Raw genomic sequence first — 20,718 nt, forward strand, 5'->3', positions numbered from 1 at the left:
GGGCTCGTCCTTGTTCTCCGACTTCAATAATCAGCTCTTGACTTCTCACTGCCATGGCATCGCAGCAATCTTCACTCTTTACTCTTCCAACATACAGTACCACCTCATTATCTCGACTGCAAGCACTCTACTCGAATAACATATCCTGGCAGAAGAACTCGGATCCCGCTGGATTTCACTCAAGCATCGAATGGTGGCGGAGAACCTTCGAAGCTTTTGTCGCCACTGGGATACAGACCAATACCTCTAGCAGACTAGTGCTGAATGCGTCCGCAAGAATAAGTGAAAATTTGAGGGTTGAGGGTGTTGGAACACCAGCTGGCTTGAGTACAGTCATTGTGGGTCCTCTTTGCCGCGTTGACATCGTTACTGATATTGTCTGCCAGCGAAGACTGCATTAATAGAACCTTCTAGCAGCAAGTCACCACCTGCATTCATTCCTCTTTCCGCTTTCCTGTCTTTGCCACAGTCCATTTACGCGTCGCATTCGCTTCTTCATGCCCTTCCCTCACTAGTCGCGTCATATCTAATAGCCAAGCCGTTCTGGTGGGCATTAGGACAAATAGGCGCCGATAGCTTGTTTGCTTCAAACAGTGCCGACCTGAAATGGCATGGGGAATACGTCATCCTCAGCCTACTAGAAACCGCCGCCGAGAAAATCCTGGCGGAACAGAAGACGAAAGTGGGGGGACCAGGTGACATGCTATACAGCATAGAAGGTTTCCGCAAGGATTTTGCTGCTTGTATCGGCGAGACTTGCATTATGAGTGAGACGGACGCAAATGTTCTGATCAAGTTCTTGGAAAGGGATAAGAACATCATTACTGTTGATAAGCAGGTGAGCCATGACACTCTATCACGTCCTCATTTGACCATTTTTCCATAGGTAATTAAGTTCATCGACAAGGATGCTCCGCCAGAGACGTGGCGAATCACTGCTGTTGATCAAGGCGTACTGGAGCTTAAATCGGCCATTGCCAAACTCCATGATCAAATCGTAGGTCTTCAGAAGAAGATTGACCTGTGAGTCTTATTCGTCCAAACCTTGCCTCGACTGACCTGCAAATCTTCTAGCTCCACCCAGAAAGCTGCAGAGGCTTTGAAGCAGAAGCGACAGTTAATTGCTCTCAGTTATATCCGATCTCGAAAACAACTGCAAGACGTTCTTTTCAAACGTCTTGGAGCGCTTGACACGCTGGAAGGCACCCTCATAAGGGTTGAAGTAGCAGCTGCGAATGTTCAAGTAGGCTTTTTCTGATGTATTATCATCATCAAATCTGACAACATTATAGGTACTCGAATCATATGCTCAATCTGCCACTACCCTCCGCAATATCCTGTCACATCCATTACTGCAACGCGACTCTATCGAGCAGACGATGGAGGCAATCGCAGAAGCCAATGCCGATGCCAAAGAGATAGACGACGCTGTACGCATTGGCGGCGACATTGCGATTGGAGCAAATGACGGGTTTGACGAAGACGAATTGCAGGCAGAACTCGATGGGTTGATAAAGGAAAGCAAGGAGAACGAAGACATGAAGGTGCTGGCAGAGAAGCAGCAGTCGAGGGAGAATGAATCGACCGGGCAAGACATGGACAACATGGTTGCTGAAGAGACTAAGAAGATGGCGATTCTCCAGATATAACACATTTCTCACACTCATGATACTAGTCACATCAACGCATGTTTGCTACATATACAATGCAACGGACAATATTCCATATGAATTACTTCCGCTTGCTGCTGGCAGAAAGATCTATGGTGTCTTTTAGTTTTGCCCAACATTTGATTGCTGAAGCTAAGTTAGAAAATATTTACGATAAGAACTTGGCTTGGTGGCTCTCATCTTCTGGGTGTAGTTTGTTGTCTGAAGTCAAGGCTCTGAGATGTGTGAAGAGACAGGCTCTCCATGTCTAACACACAACATTTGATTGTAACGATTTTTGATTCATTTTCCTTTATCTGGCTGGATATTGTACCTCTTCCCTTAATGCCCATTTTAACTCTTCGCTTCTCTTATTATCGGATGACTTCATTTCGTTTTCTTTTTTTCGACAGAACTCTTCATCCGCATTACGACTTCAATCATGACATCCAAATCTCAATTCAGAATCGACACGAAAATACAAACACAATCTTATATGAATAGATGGTCCGAATAGATAGATCTACAGCCCGAAACAACACAGAGAACAAATACAATTTGTAAATGCTTCAGTCCACAAAAAAAAACAAGACCCCACAATCCTTTACAGCCCACAGTACGACGCATTGACCTGAACGGCCGTAACATCCACAATCCCATACTCAACGGCATGTCCGTCCGTCAAATTATTGAACGCGTCCAACGACGTGTAAAATCCATAATCGGCATGGTCAACGGCCAAAACTGTGATATTGCGCGCGTCTCCCAGCCCCGTGTACGTCAAGTTCCAACATGTACCACAGTTTGCGCTGTTATATCCCTCAACGGCGTCGGACGATGCGATATATGGGAAGGAGGGGAGGGTGTCGTAGGTGGAGTAGCCTTTGGTCAGGAGACCGTTGGAGCCGTCAGAACAAGCGACGCTGCTGAGTGAGTTGGTTCCGACGCCGTAGCCATTGTCATAGCCGGCGATTGTGGCCATGGCACAGGTAGGGATGAGGGCGAGGGCGAGTGATGAGAGGAACATCATGCTTGGGCTGGGTATTTTTTCGGGGACTTGGTTTTCTGCTTTGGCTCGCAGAGGAGATGAGGATATGAGGCATAAAACGGTAGGTTTTATACGACTCGGATATGCACAATATTCCTGGGTAGGTATCCTCAGCTTTGGTAACAGATGACGTCGTGAATCCTCGGGAAAAAAACGCCGCTTGTTCAATCGGGGGAAGTGTAAGAGACTTTTACGCACGACCCTAGGTCAGAACGACTTTTTGACTATCACATCTCGAAGAATCCGAGGCCAGAAGCTTTGTTAAGTAATCCGGATCCAATGGAAGAAAGTAATCGTCGTGCAGAAAAGGGAAGTCTGCCTACATCCACCATGTCAACTTTCCTGCACATCATACATCAATATTAGCAGTATTGATAGATGAAAACCCACCAGACCGTTGCAAATATGTGGGCGTCGGTTACTGTAGCTGAGCATCATAGATGCAAGCGAATTGACGTAGTAGATCATCTAGACACTCTCGTGAAGGCAAAGAAGCAGCGCAAACGCCACCTTCACATGTCATACACAACAGGTGATGCAAACTCCTGCAATCAGAACAGAAATCATACATGTCTATATTCATTCTATACACGTACTAAGAAAACTGTGCGAATCGTCATAAAATACACCTATGACAGGGGGCTATCCTTAATCCACCGAGTAATCAGATCCTGGTGACGGCATGGATAGTCAGTACTGCAAAAAAAAAAATACGATAAAAACCAACGAACCAGGGCAGCCTCTGATTGATCGTACGGAACCATGTGTCTATTTTGGAAAGATCCGAGCATGGTCAATCAATATGCAAGGAATTTAAAGCTAAGACGAACCCGGCATTGTGGACGTTCACGAAAGTGACATTTCCCGAAGTGAACCCATCACCACCAGCACTACGAACTTGACCCGCAATTGTACCAGTTTTCGCAGTCGTCCAGGGAAGCGACTCAGCATCTTTGTACTCCTCACTGAAAATCGTATCCAGTTCTTCAACCCATCTTGAGTTACCCTATGACCTGACATCAGAAACGACCAAATGCACGCAAGTAGATCAAGCGCACAATGTAATTGCACATCATGTCTGGAAACAAGATCATAATTAGCCTGACATAATAAACAGAACGAGAAAGGACAGACCGGCATTTCCAGCGTATACGAGTAACTTGATTCCGTCATTAATTAACTCTGGCAACAGGATGGCACTGTTATGCGCTCCATCTCCTTGAAACGCAAACGCCTGATTGACCTCCATGTTGCATGAGTCAAATTTACGCTCGGAATTTACGCCCAGAGCGCGCTTGACAGAAGGATCATTCATGTAGTTTTCTATCCAACCCATTTGTTTGTAGCACAGTTCGCCGTCTTTGTCCTTGGATCTGTCGCATTTCTTTCGAACATCGTAGGGATTTAGGCCGGTTTCTGGGAAGTAATATGTGAGAACAGCGCTGGAGATCAGACCCGTTATCAAAGTACTCACGCATAAGAGGTCCAAAAAGCTGAGAATTGCAGTAGAGCATGGCGGGTACACAGGTCAACCTGGATTGGAAGCTGTAGCAGGTACTGATGAGCCTTTGGCAAGTGGGGATCTTCGCGCGAAGGGAGGTACACTCAGGGCCCTCCGGATCACTGAAGACTGGGAATGGGCCCTCGCAAGCGTAGTCGGCAACGGAACCCATTTGAATGTAAGGGTCGGTGAGCCCATTGCCGAGAATGACTGAGGCGAGGTTGACTTTCTTCAGGCTGGGAGTGAGGGCGATAGACAACTTCTTGTTAGCCTCGTGGATGACGCTCGCGATGTTCGGTGCATATGTTCCGCCGTAACTCTCGGCAGCGACTAGATCATTAGTGTTACCATGGAACGGGTTTCACTCAAAGGTTGACTCACTGTGGAATGGCAATTCCGAATACTCGGAGAATCTATGGAAGAACAGCTCGAGGAAAGCATAGACATCTTCCCCGGCAACAGGACTGGTGGAAACGGTCTTGCCGTTGTCAGCGTACGAGTATCCAACATTGATAGGCTGGTCGAGGAAGATAATGTTCGCATGGGAATTCCAGCTGTCTGGGTTGGAGGTGGTGTTATGACCCAACTCAGTCACGCGACAAGGACCAAGCTCAAACAAGAGTCCGGTGGAAGAACTGCATCCAGGGCCGCCGTTGAGCCACAGAATTAGAGGATCGTCTTTCGGAGAATCTCGAGACTCGAAGAACCTGGAAACGAAACAGTTAGCGAACCAGCGCGACTAACGAGACGATACGCTACCAGAAGAACAGATGCTTGTCCTCCTCTATGTCGAGATAGCCAGAATATTGTTTGACCGTAGGATCACACAACTTGGGCTTGGTGACTCGAAGTTGGTGTTGTTCAAATGACGAATGGGAGACGAGTTCATCTGTAAAGGGTGAGTATTCATCGGATGGGGGACGAGCGACTCCGCAGCTGCTCACACATAAGATTATCCTGCTTGATGAATTCCTTGCCGTCGTGTACCCATTTCTCCATGTTCTGTTTCCCATCCAATATCACTTGCAGTGCATCGCTGAAGTCATGGTTGGTGAACACCGCCTGGTCCCCGTAAGCGGGGAAGGAGGCTACCAATGGCAAGAAGAAAAACAGCAGTTTGAACGACTTCATGACGGGAAGAAAGATGACGCATGCGAGGCGCGTCGTTTGGCTTTAGAGGCGTCAGCCAATCAGAAGCTTGATCCGTCTTGAAACTCCGAAAGAGCGGGCCGTTTCCGAGGGTCCCTTAGCGTATGTTCCTGTATCCCGTCATGAAGGATCCAAGTACGCGAATATTGGACCACATAGTCCATTTGACGCCTCCAGGTACCGTCCAGCAAGCTTTTGACTCCTTCAAATCCCTGGGATTCAAGTAGGTTCAGTTCAACAGACGTGAACCTTGCTTACAATCGATAAAAAGAGTTCTTGAAGGAGGAACCCATGCCGACGGTCTCACGTCCAATGCTTTAGTTGTAAGTATAAATCTAGGGGTGTAAATTAGCTAAGTATCTCGTTAGGTGCTGGCAGATGGTGTATATCTGGAGCTAATCGCCTTCACTCACGCTGCCTCATGGTACCCTCCAGGCTCTGACGAACGCCACCGGCGTGAATCGCACCGTTGGGCGACAAAGCAGCCTGGATGGATCGACTTTGCCTTTCTTGGAAATGGATCCAAGACGACTCGAATATCCGACATTATCAATGCTCGTGGAAAACTAGATGGTAGCGGAACTGTATATCTATCTGAAGTCGAGGGAGGTCGTATACGTCCCGATGGCGTCGAGCTGAAATGGCTTATCTCGTCACCTGCTGAGGAAAGCATACTTCCGTTCTTTTGCGGGGATGTGACTCTACGAGAATTACGTGTGAGTTCTTCAAATTTGGTTCATACCGATATACCCCATTAACTTGTATTCATAGGTTCCTTTACAACCCCCCTCTAATGCAGCGCACCCTTGCACTGCTGAGGGAATCGCGCATGTTCATGTCCTTGCAGAAGATGGAATAATCGAGCGTCTATCTCAACAGTTCACAAGTGTCACCGGCGAACGACCTGTCCCATCTTCAGCAAAATCGTTCAAGTGGCTTCTTCAGACGTCAGCAGCGTCATCGTCGAATCAAAGCTGTAAGCTTATTCTAAGCGTACCCGTCAGTGAGGAGGAACACGCTTTTCTTGATGGTAAAGAGCGTGGCCTGTATGAAATCGGTTTCTGGGTCAAGGAAGGACAGCAACCCGGAAGTGTCGTGACACCCTACGGTAAAATTACGTGGGTCCAAATAGCTGATTATAATTCAAGAGGTTCGTTCTGTCTTGTGTTTTGAACAATCCTCATTTTTGATGGTAGATGGTACATGTAGACTCACTTGACCCTTTTGAATAACCGTAATCTACCAAATCAATCAACCACATAGGTATATCTACCGGCACCGAGTGCGTTATGCAAGATTACCTATACGCGGGTCCGGGGTGTCTTCTCAATCATATCCTAATCATCCCTACTGTGGCGTTCGTTATTCACGTCCTCGTGACTCAGGCAGTCCAGTAATAATCTTTCCTTTGCATGGCCCCAATATCTGTGTACCCACCGCCGACCATAGAAGCAGCTTTCACTCCGAAATGGGCTTCTATTATAACCGCAATATGAGACACGATCTATAATCTAGTACCTGGGCCCTGCCGCTGCTACCGAATCGGAGCGTATATCCCTCTAGTATCATGTATTCCGTGACCCACCACGTAGAGATGCCATAACACCTGCAGCAACGGTCTTTCTCTTGAACAATCATCGACAGTCCGGGATGCCTAGCAATCTGTTTTCGTTCTCCTTGCCAGCGGGTTTAAAGATAACCCTCACCACAGCCATCCACGGAAAGCTGTCATCAAAGTCTCGTAGCCCAGCAGATGATGTCGTTTCCGTCCCCACATCCGACACTCCAACAACGAAGGGCAAAAAGGCTGTCAATAACCAGGCAAATTCCTCTCGATCTATCGCTATTAACATATTAACAATATTTGCATTCCTAGACGATCGTCGACATCCATGCAGGAGAAGAAACGGAACAGAACGCCCACTGCACGACTACGTTTGCTCCAGGAACCTTTGAAGAGGATCCACAAGAGAACGCCGCCAAACTCGTATCCTTGGGCATCAAAATCCGCGACTTTGCTACCTCTTCCACCCTCCCCGCTGCCGAGCTATTCAACCACCATATCGCCATTGCTGAATACGAAATCAGAATGAGGGAGAACCCCCGTGTTTCTCCCCTCCCTGGGAAGATGCTTTACCGACTCGTGAATATTGGCTGCGTATCGTTAGAAGAGGCTCGCAAGCGGTGGCATCGTATGGACTGGGATTCGTTACGTGATTACGAGTCGCTGGGAAAGCCGTACCCATATCGCCTCGTCCAAGGGCTCTCAGTCCCGGCCACCAGGAAGGAAAGAGAGAAGATTATGGAAGAATGGGGTCATTATGTGGTGTTCTACGACAACGTCAAGGCGAAGTCCTATAGAGCGGAGAGGAAAGCCATCAAGGATCGCCGGGAAGCACGTCGATTGGTTCACCTGAAGGAGGAGAAAGCTATCCGGGAGAGTTTTGGTGCAGACTTGTCGGTGCTTGCGCCTGCCGGGGTCTCTCTTGGGAGATGTATAGGGCCATCGCTGAGGAGGAAACGGCCGATAACTGATGGTAATAGGCCTGAGGTGGTGGTGGTAGACGCCGATTCAACTGCTCATGTCCCGGTCTCTACCCCCTGCACTTCACAACCTGCCTCATGTTCGATGGAATCATTATCATTACAAAGAATCGACCGGCGGCAATGAAAGAAGGGTACTAAAATACTTCAAGTTGGGAATAATACAGGTATTAATATATATATACGGACAACTGTAAGCTACATGAGGGGGTGCGAATAATATGCTACAATTACTAAATAGAGTCAACGTCGCCTTGGATGAATGACGAGTCGAAAAAATGCAAAATCAAAATGCCTTATAGGTAGCTGGATTATAACCATCCATCGACCGCGGCTCGAATGGCATCAAACCTCCGTCTGGTGTTCGTCCCACAATCCGCTCAGAGAGCCCGATATCATACTGATGCAACGCACCCGCAACCGAGGGCTCATGGTTCAGATACGCGCCAGGCACCACACCGCGAGACTCTGGGGCATAGCTGGGTTGCACGCCCCAAGAGACGTAGTCGTGGGGTGGCACTGGTTGTCTGGGGTACCCGAATTGATAATATTCGTCGGGATTAGACTGGGTGCTGTACCCGGGCAATGAGGACCAAGTGGAGTCCGGCGACGACGCAGGTGTCGGCACCCTCGATGTCAGAGGTTCGCCGTTCCATCCGGCTAGGGATGAAGCGACTGCGCTCAGAGGGGACGTGTGGTAGTTGGGTATATCATCGAAAGCGGCCGAGCGGTCGGGGTAATTGAACGCGTTTCCGTTGGCGAACGTATTCGGAGCGTAGAATTCTTGTGAGGAAGAGATCTGTATGGGTTGTTCATCAGCCCTTGTTTCCTCGTTAATTCACGACAAGATGAAACTCACCGAATACTGAGCTTCGCTTGGTCCAGAGATAAACTGCATGGGGTAGTTTGGAAGGGAAGATCCGCCCTCACCCATCGACCTTGTGCGTCTGACTTCGTTCCTGGGGACCGACTCGGACATAGCGTCATCACCGGAAGGAAGGTAGTGAGACGAAAGCACCGGGACGGAGAAGGACCTTCGGTGTAAGCCCCTGGTGATGGCATTAAGCTCATCTCCCGCTTCGGAGCTCCCTTCTAGACTCGGGACTGCTGGAGCTGGCTGCGAAACCGGAGAATCCGGCGGCGAAGCCGACGGGGAGGGTGACCGAGTCTGCGCAACCAATGAGCGATTTTTCGACACAGAATGCCGGGACTTGGCAGTGCGACGGATGGAGATTCGGGGTCCTGAGAGCAGACGCGCGGCAGATCGCCTTGACCTCTCTACAGACGAGCGCCTCAGTGGCTGAAAACGATAGTTGGGATACCGTTGAGCGTGCTCGAGCTTCTCCTGCTCTGCCAAGTCGTGGTAGTGATCCCGCTGCTCCTTGCTCAACAGATGCCATGCTTCGCCCGCGCGCTTCGACACTGTTTTACCTGGGACGCCAGCGACACGCCGGGGCCTGCACCCGTCCTTTGTGTGCTCTTGTACGAAGTCACAACGAAACAAGATGAAAGCGTTGCGTGGTCGAGCAACATGCTCTGTGCGGCCTTTTCCGGTATTAATGTGGAAGGATGAGGTGGTAGACTGAGGGGCCCGAGAGGCTTGGATCGCTGGGATCGCATCAGGGTGGAACTTGATAACGCGACCCTTGACATGGTTGTTGCCAACCTGGTCGCCGTTTGGATCCTTGGACGTCCAGCCAGAGGGAGCGCCTGGGATATGCATGAGGAGTGGGAGGAAAGGCTGTGGCGGGGTTGGGGTTGGGGTTGGGGGGGGGACAGATGATCCTTCGTCGACAATTAAATGTCCTGAAGCTCACGGTTATCTAGATTGGCTTCTCGATTTGACATGACCTTTTCTCAAGAAAACATATCTCGCGTTTTGGGCTCGATCACGATCGACCGTCGCCGCCATGCTACCTTGGGCCTATTTCAGGGCCTTTTTTCTATTGTTCTATAGGCTGGAAATCAGCTGGCACTGGAGCCTTTGCATCCGAGAAAAAAAAAAAAAGACCATACCTTCACCGGTCGGTCGATAGCTTGCTAGCCTGATAGATGGGAAGAGGGTACCCAGTGCCAGCCATCCGAGACAATAGCCACGTGGTAAGAAGTTGGTCTCCGCCGGCGGGGGTGACCCCTACCGCCGGAAAGAACAGTGCCTCTCGGGTGCGTCACGAGGCTCCTATCCGGCGGCACCTGCCCCGCTCTCCCAATTTGGAGCAAATTGAACAGTGCGCACGGCAAAGACGTTCGAAAAATTGTCGTATTTGCAGTACAGCAAATCTGTAAATCAAAATACGCGCTAGTCCCATTGTTTTTGGTGGTTCCAAACCCTGCAGACCCGATCTGGAGACAAAACAATTTCGAATGTATAGCGAGTTCAATAGAGATGTGGGGGAAGATCGAAAATAAATAAAAAAGCCCCTTCCAAAGTTGGAAGAGGTCAGAAACGTTGAAAGGGTCAGCGAATTCGCAATACGTGTCCACCTGCCGAGTGCTGCTAACCGAAAGTCGACATCCGCAGTCTGCCGCTGAAACGCAGTTCCAGAAAAGGATGGATATCCTCGTGATATCACCCTGGTAGTAGAACCTGAATCAGGGAAGACAGTTTCTGGGAAGATACTTAAAATTAAATGTGCACTGGCACTCGTGCCCGCAAGTGAACTCAGTCCTTGGAGGGCTTTGGAAAGTTACGATACGACCTGACGAACCACCTTGACCTTGCCGGCGGAGCAGGTACCAGTAAATGGCGGAATTAAACTGGAAAGAGAGTTCAACCCATACGTACAAGCACTATGAATTTCAAAGCAAAGTGCACGCTCACCGAGCCCGAGCGTATACCCCCAGGCTCGGGGCGCACGCTAATTGACGTTCCATGTCAAAATAAACGCTTTGGAAATATCGGCACCTACCGAGTAAGTAAAATCAAAATGAAATCAGAAAATGTCAGTACGTCCGTCCGTCCGTCCCCCCTTCAACTTTTCCCCATTGTTCGCCCAATTCGTTGACCGCAAAAAGTATATATACGAAATTGAGCAAGCTAGTCCCGATCTTAACCTCATAGCTGCCTAATGGACTCGGGGCCTAAATCCTCGGCCCATCACGCATCATCATCATCATCAGTAAGCGCAGGGATACACAGTACCCTGTTCCTGAAAGTAAATGAGCCAGCCACAAGCTCATAAAAACTCAATTTCACACATGTATAGGTGGTACTTGCATGGATGCTTCGGTCTCCGAGAGAGAGTCTTGTGATATCGCCGAAAACCGATAGAACACCGGAAGTGGCCATATTCTCCTCTCCGTTATCCACCCTGGACAAAAATAGGGCTTAGCTCCAAAGTTGTAAAAAAAAAAATCCCTTTCGCAAAACAGGTATCCCCGCCCGAGAAAACGCACTAAAAGATCCGGCAGCAGTGGACATTGTTCGAACTCTTTGGCTAACTCTCCTTTTAGCCCCTCACTTTGGTATAGCAAACGCTCCTATGTCCTGCGGCAATCATCGATTCATTGTGGCGCATCCTATAACTTGGCACCGCCTCCCGAATTGTTATTATTGAGTTAGTACCCTCAAAGCTTCCAATTCAGAAAGGTGAAGGATCCAAATTCGGCTACCTCAAGTCTATCAGTCCAAAGAAGATGGAGGCAGCTCTCATCCACACAACATTGGAATCAAGCTCTTCGCGGTGACGCTAAAACTCTTGAATAGCGTGTAGCACCCATTATCACTATTATACTGTAATCACGAACCCTTACAAAATGTCCCAAGCCTACCGACGTTCCCGTACTTTGAACCAAACGACACCAATGACTCCTAAACCAAACCCAGCAATGAACGCAAAGAGAACTAGTACATCCCTATAATAGTTGTTAGACCCGAACCCAAACAGCTACGCAATCACAATGAGATGCCGGTTAAAAAATTTCCAGTCGACAGTCGAAACACAATTCACTTACCAGGTTCATAATGAGTGTCGCAGATACGTTCACAGGGACGCCTTCAAGCGAGTCCTCTATCATGAGTCCCGAGCCGACCTCATTCACAGATAACGCTTCCAAGCAGTACTTCAGAGGACACAGCCATTGAAGCCATCGTAGGACCGGAGGTATGGCCCCCAGATGCACAAAGAAGCCGGCGAACGTCATCTGATAAAGAGCACTCAGGGCGGAAAGGAGGATCGCAACACCACCGTTGCGGAACAAGGCACCAAGGAGGAAGTTCTGTAATAAGCCTCGGGGTGAGATAAACCCGTTGAGAAAAAAATCAGCGAAGAGAAGAGCCTTACGAAAAGCGTGATTGCAAGTGTGTAAAGGAACAGGATGAGCAAGAACTTGAAGTAATGAGCCGCGTCACCAGCAAGACCGGCCATCCAATACGTGCTGAGAGAATGCAATTAGGGACCGGAAACGTGAGTGGGCAGCGACATACATCGTAGACACCACAATCGTCGGAATCACACGTAGGGGTATAACGTCAAAAAGAAAACGAGACAGTAACCAAGTCGTAGGACTAGAATAAACTACCGTCAGTATAAGCAAAAACAATGTGAAAGAAACAGATTCCGACCTATAATACGAGCTTGACCTCTCTCGCAAAAACAAAGGCCGGATCTCCACCATATTGTACAATGCACTCAGAGACGAAAATGCGATAAGCGCGCCCTAACAGGGGGGGGGGGGGGCATAAAGTTTGTAAATATTCGCGGTTGCACGTACATGAAGGACCTACCAGGAAAAAGAGACATCCAATACGTGACTGAAAGCCAGCTATAGTGATGCCTGTCTGGAAGTACAGTCCTCCTGTATCCTACGTTAATGATCGAATAATGACAAGGAAGGGAAAGAAAAGGACGTACCACAGAACACTCCCAATACACAAGCAATCCCAAGATGAGTAAGGAATAAAGTCTTGTCTCTACACGCAAAAACACGTTAATAACCGGAAAACTGATATTAGTAAGCTCACAAACCTTTGTAATATCTTCCACTCTCGACCAGATAGGCGCTGCAATTGCGTCAAGAAAGTTGTAGCGTAGGTCGACTGCGCCCGCTTGACAGCTGGCGCCACAAGCAAACCTTTCTCCACAGACACCTCGTTGAATGACGTATTCGAATGGGAGATGCCTTCAGCCTTATCGGAGCTATCAGGTAGGTCCCGATTCCGCCCTTGCTGGATTAGAGCCAACGGCGGGTCACTAGCAACCTCAAGGAGGTAGTCCGCGACATTGTACCCCTGCGGACAGGGTGGCGCAGCTCCAGGCGCGACAGCAGCAAAGTAATCGACAGGGGCGAAGCATCCAGGTCCAGAATACAACGTGTGTCCATGGGAAAGAACAAGTATCTGGTCGAAGGTTTGGTATAGACGAGAGCTAGGTTGATGTATTGAGGCGATAACGGCCGTGGGGTGCTGGGTATCGTGGGCGATATCATGTAACAAATTTGCTACGCGAGCAGCGGACACCGAGTCCAGTCCTAAGAAACAACAGTCAGTCCTCAAGCAAGTGAGAGTAAAGACGCCAGCCAGCCTTCATACCTGAAGTGGGTTCATCCAGAATCAGTACGTCTGGACTGGCGATCAGCTCCAGTCCGATACTGACGCGTCTCATTTCCCCTCCACTAATCCCCCTAGCCTTGCCACCACCAGCATCACCCCATCCTATCCTAGAATCTTTCAGTTCCGAAATGCCAAGCTTGTCCATGATAGACAAGACACGCGACTGCTTCTCGCTGTCAGAGACGGATTCTGGGAGGCGAAGACGGGCTGCAAACAGGAGGGCTTCGAAGACTGTAAGCATGGGCGGCAGAACATCCTGTTGTGGTACGAATCCGATACGTGGCTTCGTTGCACCCGGAAAAGAGATCGTCCCAGTGACGCGCCCACTTTTGGGTTTCTGCGCAAGAATATCGACGAGGGTGGTTTTACCGGCTCCGCTGGGTCCAAGAATAGCCATCATTTGTCCGGGCAGAACTCGACCACTAACCGAATCAAGAACGACCTTCGTACCATCGCCATCATCACATTTCTTCTTTCCAAAGCCTCCGAAAAAGGACTGATCCGTGGAGACGAAATAGCTTATATCTGACCATACGACGGGGATATTCCCATTGCCAAGGCCATTGTCACTCGATTTACGGGCTCTTCTCTGGAGAAGCACGCCAAACGCGAGATAGGTCACCGCCGCGAGGAAAAATGCACCGACAACAGCCAAACCCGCGATAACTCCTCCGCTCAGGTGGGTGTGGGAGGTGACACTTGTCGAAGAAGCGAGATTGCCGTTATCGTCAATGACATACTGTCCAACACATTCTCCGAATGCGCAACCCTCCATTGTCAGACCCGAGGCGCCAAACAGCGATTGGAGAGTGGACTGTTGGAAAGAGCAGGATGCTGTGTTGGTGGACTGGTCGAGAGGATTACAGCTTATGGTCAAGGCTCCCGACAGGCCGTTTATCGCGCTAGTCAAGTCGGAGACATGTACAGCGCCACAGAATGAAGTGCCTGATCGACATGTGCATGAAAGGTTCTGGCAACTCCATGAGGAGCTTCCATTAGAGCCGCTGCTGAGGTCTTGGGTACAGGAATCTGCAGAGCAGTAGAATTGCTCAACACCGTCGTAAAAGAGCTGGGCGTATACGGATCCGGCGGAGCCGAAGGATGTCGTGTTGGGAATGGGGCTCAGGGAGGAATTGAGTGTCCGTTCGATGTTGAGTACAGAATTCAGAGGATACAGTGCTTGTAATGTTGGATTCTATGGGACATATATGAAGAAGAAGCAACGGCGGTACGAGGATGAGGACGAGACATACATTGACATTGCAGCTCAGCTGGCCTGCCGCCCATACTCTGGGGGAATTGTTGCACACCAACGTTCGGTTCTGTCCATCGTTCAGTCCTGTCAGCCCCGACGAACTCGTTGAAGATCCAGACGTCGTGGACGAGTATCCTGACGCGCAGGCACTGGCCGTCTGGCACACGTTGCAGCCTGTTCCCGTCCACCCGCTCTGACATGAACACCCCGCCGCCGTAAGATTGGCAAACCCGTTCGAGTTTATAGGCGTTAATGAACGGTTTGTGCCTTGAAAAATGTTCCCTCCACATGCAGGCTGAGAGCAATTCGAGCCGCCGAATCCTGTGGGGCAATCACAGCTTGAGCCGTTCACGACACCTGCATTTTCACAAGATTGAGCCACGACCAGCAGAGGGAAAGGTGCGAACAGGAGGAGGATGGGGACAGTGATCATGTTTCACGGTCAAGCATAGAGTGGTTTCATTACTGACTTTTATCAAAATAGTCGCGAAAGCACCTGTTCCGTTTGACATCGCAAAAGGCAAGGCAGATCAATGACATAATCAATAGATTTTCGGTCCGCAATTTCCCGGTCCCCATCTCCCAGTTACTACTCGTCCTCCAGTGCGAAACATGTTCGAGAGGGTGCGCTTTACTTAAACGAATATTAACACTTATATTTGACTTTAAAAAATCTACGTAGATTACTTCTCTATGGGTTTCTACGCCAGAGAAGCCCTATGATCCTACGGATCCGAAAATGAATCCCTTGAACCCACAAGGACTCAAACCGTGCGTTTTCCATTCCTCCAATGAGCAGAATTATAATTGCTATCTTCTCCATTTACTTAAAAGTTGTTGCGCGTGCCCTAAAACAAAATCTGCACGAGATGGTTGCTTCCTAAAGTATGGTACAACGGAGGGTGATGAGAAATGTCAAGAGCTGGTACAAAACCACCTTGCGTGCATGCGAGGACTGGGCTTTAAGATTTGAAGGTTCTGCGGGCGCGTATTAGAAGAAGCGAACCAATCCCCACTCATACTATAAATACTGTATGTAATCTCGAAGGCGAGTACACACGCATAAAGTTGGTTTTCCCCACACACACACACACACACTATAAACTACATTTTCGGCAACCAATCCACAAGGAAATAAGACCAGACAACGCATTGGCGGAATATCATCCCAAATTAATTAATGATCCAAGTTTACTTCACAGCCGGTAAACCCACGACATCAAAAACACCGCTTCGAACCGTTTCACAGTCGAAGCAAACGCAAAAATCGGCTCCCTCACCAACACAACAAGGCCCGAAAGCACCGGAAGCGCAACACCCACCACCAAGCCCGCCCTTCTGTACCTCCTCACAGACCGCTTCATCCGACGACCCCACGACCCCCCCGCCAAATACACATTCCACATAACCCCCACCCCATCCGCCACATGGAGCACCACACAAACCACCAGCCCCCCATACAACAACGCACTCCTCCACGGCCACGCCCGCAACCCGACCTTGACAAACTCAAAGTCAAGTTCCGAAGGTCCCACCTCGAGAATCGGCGCCGTCGAACTCGTCGGAAAACGCCGGTGCACGAGGAAATGCACCGGCAGGAGCAACCACATCGTAGCATACCCCGTAATCGTCAACACACTCCAAGCCGGCCGTGGAGGGTTCTTCGGTCCAGAAAGAACTCTTTTCATAAAAGCCGAAAGAGCATGAATGGCAATCGGAGCGAAAACGAGGTATTTCTCTCCAAAGTTCGTTTGATAGTATTCTCTACCGAGGAGCTGCAAAAAAAAAACGGACTCAGTAAAAAAATCAATTCAGTAGATAAGCGCAAGCTAGCCGTTTACCATCGTTTGCGACGAAAGTGATGAGCCACCGAGATTTGCCAAGGCCGGCGGGGCAAGATGGATAAGAAGGAACGTCGTTATAAATGGACTCGAGCCATGGGCAATCTTGGTGAGATACGGTATCACCCCCCGCCTCATCGACGTGTTCCGGTGCACTGGAACCGCGGGAGTCGAACTATTGGACTCGGATTCCATGGAGTGAAGCAGAGAAACAATTGTGGATATCAACGCAAGAACACGCTAGATTAGGACTTTTTAAAGTAGCAACTTAAGGGTTTGTCTAGATCTAGAGCAAGTAAACGCAAGAACGTTGGTTGGATAGTAGGCGCGAATTCCAAATTCGGCTACTGACGTCGCTGATCGGCATCTCATCCGCTCATCCGTTCTATCCACGTTCACTCTCACGAAATATTTCAGGAGTATTTTCTCTACGAATCCAACACGGGGTGGACTTCCACTTCGCCAGAGGGTCAAGTCTTCAAAGAAATTTGATAATTCAGTACGCCAATTACACGTTTTCGATGTCCTACTAAACAGCTCTACACATTTACAATAAACATTAACCAATGATACCAAGATGAATAAAAAAAACCAGTCGACTCCAACCCATGTTAACGCAGGAATAATAAGACAAACACCATGGGCTGGGGGGATCTATATATGATGTAGTATAGCGGATCGTGACAAATAAGGACGGACCATGGGAACGATTTGTTTTGTTCGTGGGTCGTGACGACATCGAGAAATAGAATAACCAATAGATACTACAAACCCCAAATCAGCTTCACACTCATTCTGAGAAAAAAAAAAGGATCTCACCTGCATATGTTACTGTACCTCCTCACTAGCAATACTTCCAATCCCTTCCTTGTCAACGATCCACCCGTCAATATCAACCTCATTCTCCAACAATTCTTCTTCATCCACCCCATCTTCCCAAAAATCATCCTCATATCGGCCGTTCTCCAGCCGCTGAGAATCATGCCAGACGTCTACTCCAACGCTATATCCACCCTCGTCTGCTTCCTTCTCCATACTGGGCCTCCCAGACGACGGCGGCGACACAAGGCCGCTCATCCACTCATCGTCCCACAAATCCATTATCCTCGAGCGCTTACTCGGATCCCTGACGAGCAACCTTTCCACCATCCGACGTGCCCCCGCACACTCAACCAACGAATCCACCACCAACTCCTCACCGTTGGCACTCCTCGATCCCTCAGGCCACCACCACTCGGCTCTCGCAATCTTGATCAACCACTGCCTCCTCTTACTCGGCGTGCCCGCGAATTTCGCTCGCCCATGCGCTTTCCCATCACTAGGACCCTCACCAAAGGGTAGCAACTTCGTCATAATTTCGTACAGGGCGACTCCACAAGCCCATGCGTCGGTTTCGCGAGCATCGTATCCACCTTCATCAGGTTCGGCGTAGTCACCCCACTTGCTTTTACCAGACGCGACACTAAACCGGCCGCCAGTGATGACCAACTCAGGTGCTGCATATGCCTCGCTCCCACATCGCGTCGTCAGCATTGGATGGGAAGGATCAATAAATCGCGACAATCCAAAATCGGTCAGCTGGATAAGTGGGAGTGGGGGAATCGGTAATGAATGAGGCGACACGTTCATGTCACACGAGTCATGTGGTAGTTTGGGGGTCGTCGAGGATAACGGCACGGTGAGTAGGATATCTGCATATGATCAGTCAGATCAAAGAACACTATCTTAAATATGATATAAATGATGCTCACTCTCTAGCTTGATGTCTCGATGCACTAGACCGACACTGTGCATCCAGCCGACCGCACGACATAGCTCCGCCCATATCCGCTTGACAATGTTCTCGGTGAGCATGTCCCAAGACTCTGAGGTCACCAGTCCTAGCAGGTCACCGCCAGAACAGTACGGTAACACCAAGAGATGATGGGTACGAGTTGTCAGATGAGACAACAATGGCGTTATATTCGGATGCGAGATGTGCTGGAAAACGGAAAGATAAGCCAAACCCATCAAAGATTTTTGAAGCAGGTGAAACGGGATTGATCTGACATCTTTAGACACACGAGGCAAGAACAGAAACGTGTTGCGAAAACAAGGGTCAGAAAAGGACAGATACTTGCCTTGAGGACCTCCACTTCCCTCACAAACCTAACACGCATGCGATCTCGCACTCTCTCCTCTTCTTCCTGATAATACGCATCCTTTTTCACTTCAATGGATCCCCTCAGTGTCAATTTGACAGCAACAAGTTTCGGAGCCCTTTTAATCCTCGCTGAACGAGTCGAATTCGACCTATGCACACTACCAACGCCATCGCTATCCGATGAGGACGCGGATTGCCAAGATATTGAGGAAGCCCGCGATAGAGACGTTCCTGCATCAGGTAAGACGCCATCGCAGTCTTTCTCGTCCAGATAAATGCTCCTGACAGAGCCTGAGCTCGACATGCGGTTTTTGAGTGGAGGTGAATACCCGACACCCAAACCATTTCCGTACTTCTTGGGGCTAGTGCTAGGTGACCCATTGTGAGGCCTAGTTCCACTTACACCACCACGTAGACGCTTCATCAAGCTCGACGACGACCTCGAATGCTTGAGCTCCCCACTTGACGCCGCTTCCGCCTTTCTTTTCATATGTCTCAAACTTTTCTTCGTCTTCAACAAGAGAGGCATGGGGGAAAGATCTTCCGCCAGCCACACATTCGAAAAGGCGCCTTTCCCGAGTGCAAGTCTTAATCGCAAGAAGACGTCACCTGCTGGAGCAGTGTCACCCGGGGGATAGGGATCGGATTTGAGTGGGGACAAGGTATCGCTGCTTGGTAAAGAGGCAGGTGGTACCTGCTGACTAGAGGATGACGATGATGAATGGCCAGGTAGGAAGGACCGAATGATCATGCCCGGGGCGAGCTCATCGTGCTGGTCCGATGGGTTATCAGAGGACACCAGCGAACCGATCGACATCGATAAAGGCAGAACCTCAGCGTCCTCTTGTGTTCCAGGTGGGGGCGAGACGGATTGTTCAAGGGAAACAGGGCTCGACTGCATGGGTGCTGGCTCAGTGAGATTAGGCTGGATGTTGAGCACGAGATCTGGAGGCCGCGGCGTAGGTTCACTTGACGTATCAGGGTATTCAATAGACGTCGGTGTCGGTGTCGGTGTCGGTGTCGAGGTAAAGTTTACAGCAAAGGGGCTTGCATGCTGTGCAGCTCCATCAACGTTAGGGGCATACCGCAACAAATCAAGATTAAGGAAGGTCCTTTTGCCCTTTGGCGGTGCAGAGCTTGTATGTGGGGTCGTCGTCGTCGTTGCGAAGAAATCAGTCGTTAGTGATCGCGGCGCAGCAGGCGACCTTTTCGAATTTGGTCTATTACCATTTCCATTCACATCTAGATCGTCCGTGGTTCTCTTTGTCGGGAGGGTAGGACTGGACGGTCGTGTCGAAAAGGGCGAGGCGAAGAAAGCATGGGTTCTCGACTGGGATCCGCTCGATGTGGGGGAGATGGAAGAGGAGGAAGGAGACATCGAGGGCGAGGGTACCGACGATAGCGACAATGGGTCTAGGTCGGTGTAATGGGCCTTTGGCATCGTTGAGGCGAGTTTGCGGAGGATCATTGTGTTCAACGACGAGCTCGGATGCGAGCTCGACGGATGACTGAATGTCAACGTCGTCACAGAGTAAAAGTATCCTGAGCCACGTGATTTCCCCCCTTGAATGCCAAGCCTTGATTCGGACTTGCCCGTCAACTTTTCTCCGGATGGAACTCGGGTATTTCGTTAGATGCCCTGGCCTCATTTATACCTGTACTTATTCCGGCTTGCAGATCCTCGAAAGCATTACTTTTTCTCAAACATCCGCCAGTCTACAAAAACCCACAAACGAAGTTCTTCGAATTTCGAGCCAAGCACATCGAATTCCGAAGGAAATTTCTAAAGTTCTCGGTTTTTCGAATTCGATGACAAATGCAAATAGGTCCGATTTACCTTCTCGTATCCGCAGCAGCTTTTCTTGCTGCGCGTCCTCATAGTGACCACCGAAAAAAAAAAAAAGCGAAGCGATGTCATAACTTATAAATGTTACGGAAGAAGAATCGACGTAAGAGAGCAGCGACGCGAAGAACTCGCTTCGCTGCTCAACATGTGCGTCGACGTAGATGGGTGCGGCGATATGTACGACGCGTCGT

At 49.4% G+C, this 20,718-nt stretch overlaps 12 protein-coding genes across 12 annotated transcripts; 4 read left to right on the forward strand and 8 right to left on the reverse strand.

Annotated features, from left to right (window-relative positions):
* Positions 1–53: 53 nt before the first annotated feature.
* On the forward strand, positions 54–1,649 carry BT62DRAFT_880377 (uncharacterized protein; the record flags this gene model as incomplete). The annotated part of the gene is made up of 5 exons (XM_043182628.1): positions 54–342; positions 405–838; positions 887–1,023; positions 1,075–1,243; positions 1,293–1,649. The coding sequence occupies 5 exons, from the start codon at positions 54–56 to the stop codon at positions 1,647–1,649; spliced, it is 1,386 nt and encodes a 461-aa protein (XP_043046624.1).
* A 292-nt stretch (positions 1,650–1,941) lies between these two features.
* BT62DRAFT_47997 (cerato-platanin-related secreted protein) lies at positions 1,942–2,951 on the reverse strand. The gene has a single exon (XM_043181105.1). It carries the CDS (start codon positions 2,677–2,679, stop codon positions 2,254–2,256), a length of 426 nt encoding a protein of 141 aa, XP_043046625.1. The 5' UTR covers positions 2,680–2,951; the 3' UTR covers positions 1,942–2,253.
* Positions 2,952–3,326: 375 nt separating this feature from the next.
* On the reverse strand, positions 3,327–5,329 carry BT62DRAFT_915432 (carboxypeptidase C; the record flags this gene model as incomplete). The annotated part of the gene is made up of 9 exons (XM_043183936.1): positions 3,327–3,368; positions 3,429–3,465; positions 3,528–3,703; positions 3,756–3,775; positions 3,832–4,113; positions 4,172–4,528; positions 4,580–4,905; positions 4,958–5,087; positions 5,143–5,329. The coding sequence occupies 9 exons, from the start codon at positions 5,327–5,329 to the stop codon at positions 3,327–3,329; spliced, it is 1,557 nt and encodes a 518-aa protein (XP_043046626.1).
* Positions 5,330–5,469: 140 nt separating this feature from the next.
* BT62DRAFT_880260 (uncharacterized protein) lies at positions 5,470–6,520 on the forward strand (the record flags this gene model as incomplete). Its single annotated transcript, XM_043182620.1, has 4 exons — positions 5,470–5,570; positions 5,619–5,670; positions 5,716–6,063; positions 6,119–6,520. 4 exons carry the CDS (start codon positions 5,470–5,472, stop codon positions 6,518–6,520), a joined length of 903 nt encoding a protein of 300 aa, XP_043046627.1.
* A 46-nt stretch (positions 6,521–6,566) lies between these two features.
* BT62DRAFT_48017 (uncharacterized protein) lies at positions 6,567–8,124 on the forward strand. The gene is made up of 2 exons (XM_043181107.1): positions 6,567–7,168; positions 7,224–8,124. The coding sequence occupies exons 1-2, from the start codon at positions 6,998–7,000 to the stop codon at positions 8,016–8,018; spliced, it is 966 nt and encodes a 321-aa protein (XP_043046628.1). The 5' UTR covers positions 6,567–6,997; the 3' UTR covers positions 8,019–8,124.
* BT62DRAFT_47983 (uncharacterized protein) lies at positions 8,098–9,804 on the reverse strand. Its single transcript, XM_043181104.1, has 2 exons — positions 8,751–9,804; positions 8,098–8,690 (listed from the first exon to the last, which is right to left on the reverse strand). Exons 1-2 carry the CDS (start codon positions 9,612–9,614, stop codon positions 8,178–8,180), a joined length of 1,377 nt encoding a protein of 458 aa, XP_043046629.1. The 5' UTR covers positions 9,615–9,804; the 3' UTR covers positions 8,098–8,177.
* A 1,802-nt stretch (positions 9,805–11,606) lies between these two features.
* Positions 11,607–15,179, reverse strand: BT62DRAFT_925670 (ABC transporter). Its single transcript, XM_043184866.1, has 10 exons — positions 14,696–15,179; positions 13,422–14,637; positions 12,859–13,360; positions 12,745–12,803; positions 12,618–12,688; positions 12,456–12,550; positions 12,318–12,398; positions 12,175–12,268; positions 11,846–12,109; positions 11,607–11,778 (listed from the first exon to the last, which is right to left on the reverse strand). Exons 1-10 carry the CDS (start codon positions 15,128–15,130, stop codon positions 11,659–11,661), a joined length of 2,937 nt encoding a protein of 978 aa, XP_043046630.1. The 5' UTR covers positions 15,131–15,179; the 3' UTR covers positions 11,607–11,658.
* A 93-nt stretch (positions 15,180–15,272) lies between these two features.
* On the forward strand, positions 15,273–15,823 carry BT62DRAFT_940500 (uncharacterized protein). Its single transcript, XM_043187756.1, has 3 exons — positions 15,273–15,321; positions 15,380–15,468; positions 15,532–15,823. Exons 1-3 carry the CDS (start codon positions 15,310–15,312, stop codon positions 15,668–15,670), a joined length of 240 nt encoding a protein of 79 aa, XP_043046631.1. The 5' UTR covers positions 15,273–15,309; the 3' UTR covers positions 15,671–15,823.
* A 70-nt stretch (positions 15,824–15,893) lies between these two features.
* On the reverse strand, positions 15,894–16,676 carry BT62DRAFT_880411 (uncharacterized protein; the record flags this gene model as incomplete). The annotated part of the gene is made up of 2 exons (XM_043182630.1): positions 15,894–16,472; positions 16,539–16,676. 2 exons carry the CDS (start codon positions 16,674–16,676, stop codon positions 15,894–15,896), a joined length of 717 nt encoding a protein of 238 aa, XP_043046632.1.
* A 333-nt stretch (positions 16,677–17,009) lies between these two features.
* On the reverse strand, positions 17,010–17,950 carry BT62DRAFT_959436 (uncharacterized protein). The gene is made up of 2 exons (XM_043188506.1): positions 17,358–17,950; positions 17,010–17,302 (listed from the first exon to the last, which is right to left on the reverse strand). The coding sequence occupies exon 1, from the start codon at positions 17,889–17,891 to the stop codon at positions 17,367–17,369; it is 525 nt and encodes a 174-aa protein (XP_043046633.1). The 5' UTR covers positions 17,892–17,950; the 3' UTR covers positions 17,010–17,302; positions 17,358–17,366.
* Positions 17,892–18,392, reverse strand: BT62DRAFT_879956 (kinase-like protein; the record flags this gene model as incomplete). Its single annotated transcript, XM_043182607.1, has 3 exons — positions 17,892–17,950; positions 18,002–18,229; positions 18,290–18,392. Coding segments are annotated over 3 exons (390 nt in total), but the record flags the coding sequence as incomplete, so codon positions are not given.
* Positions 18,393–19,225: 833 nt separating this feature from the next.
* Positions 19,226–20,455, reverse strand: BT62DRAFT_925675 (uncharacterized protein). Its single transcript, XM_043184867.1, has 3 exons — positions 20,359–20,455; positions 19,415–20,303; positions 19,226–19,364 (listed from the first exon to the last, which is right to left on the reverse strand). Exons 1-3 carry the CDS (start codon positions 20,370–20,372, stop codon positions 19,305–19,307), a joined length of 963 nt encoding a protein of 320 aa, XP_043046635.1. The 5' UTR covers positions 20,373–20,455; the 3' UTR covers positions 19,226–19,304.
* Between the last annotated feature and the right edge of the window lie 263 nt (positions 20,456–20,718).

Source organism: Guyanagaster necrorhizus (genome assembly GCF_019112545.1).
Source record: "Guyanagaster necrorhizus MCA 3950 unplaced genomic scaffold BT62scaffold_1, whole genome shotgun sequence".
NCBI classification, from domain to species: Eukaryota; Fungi; Basidiomycota; class Agaricomycetes; order Agaricales; family Physalacriaceae; genus Guyanagaster; species Guyanagaster necrorhizus.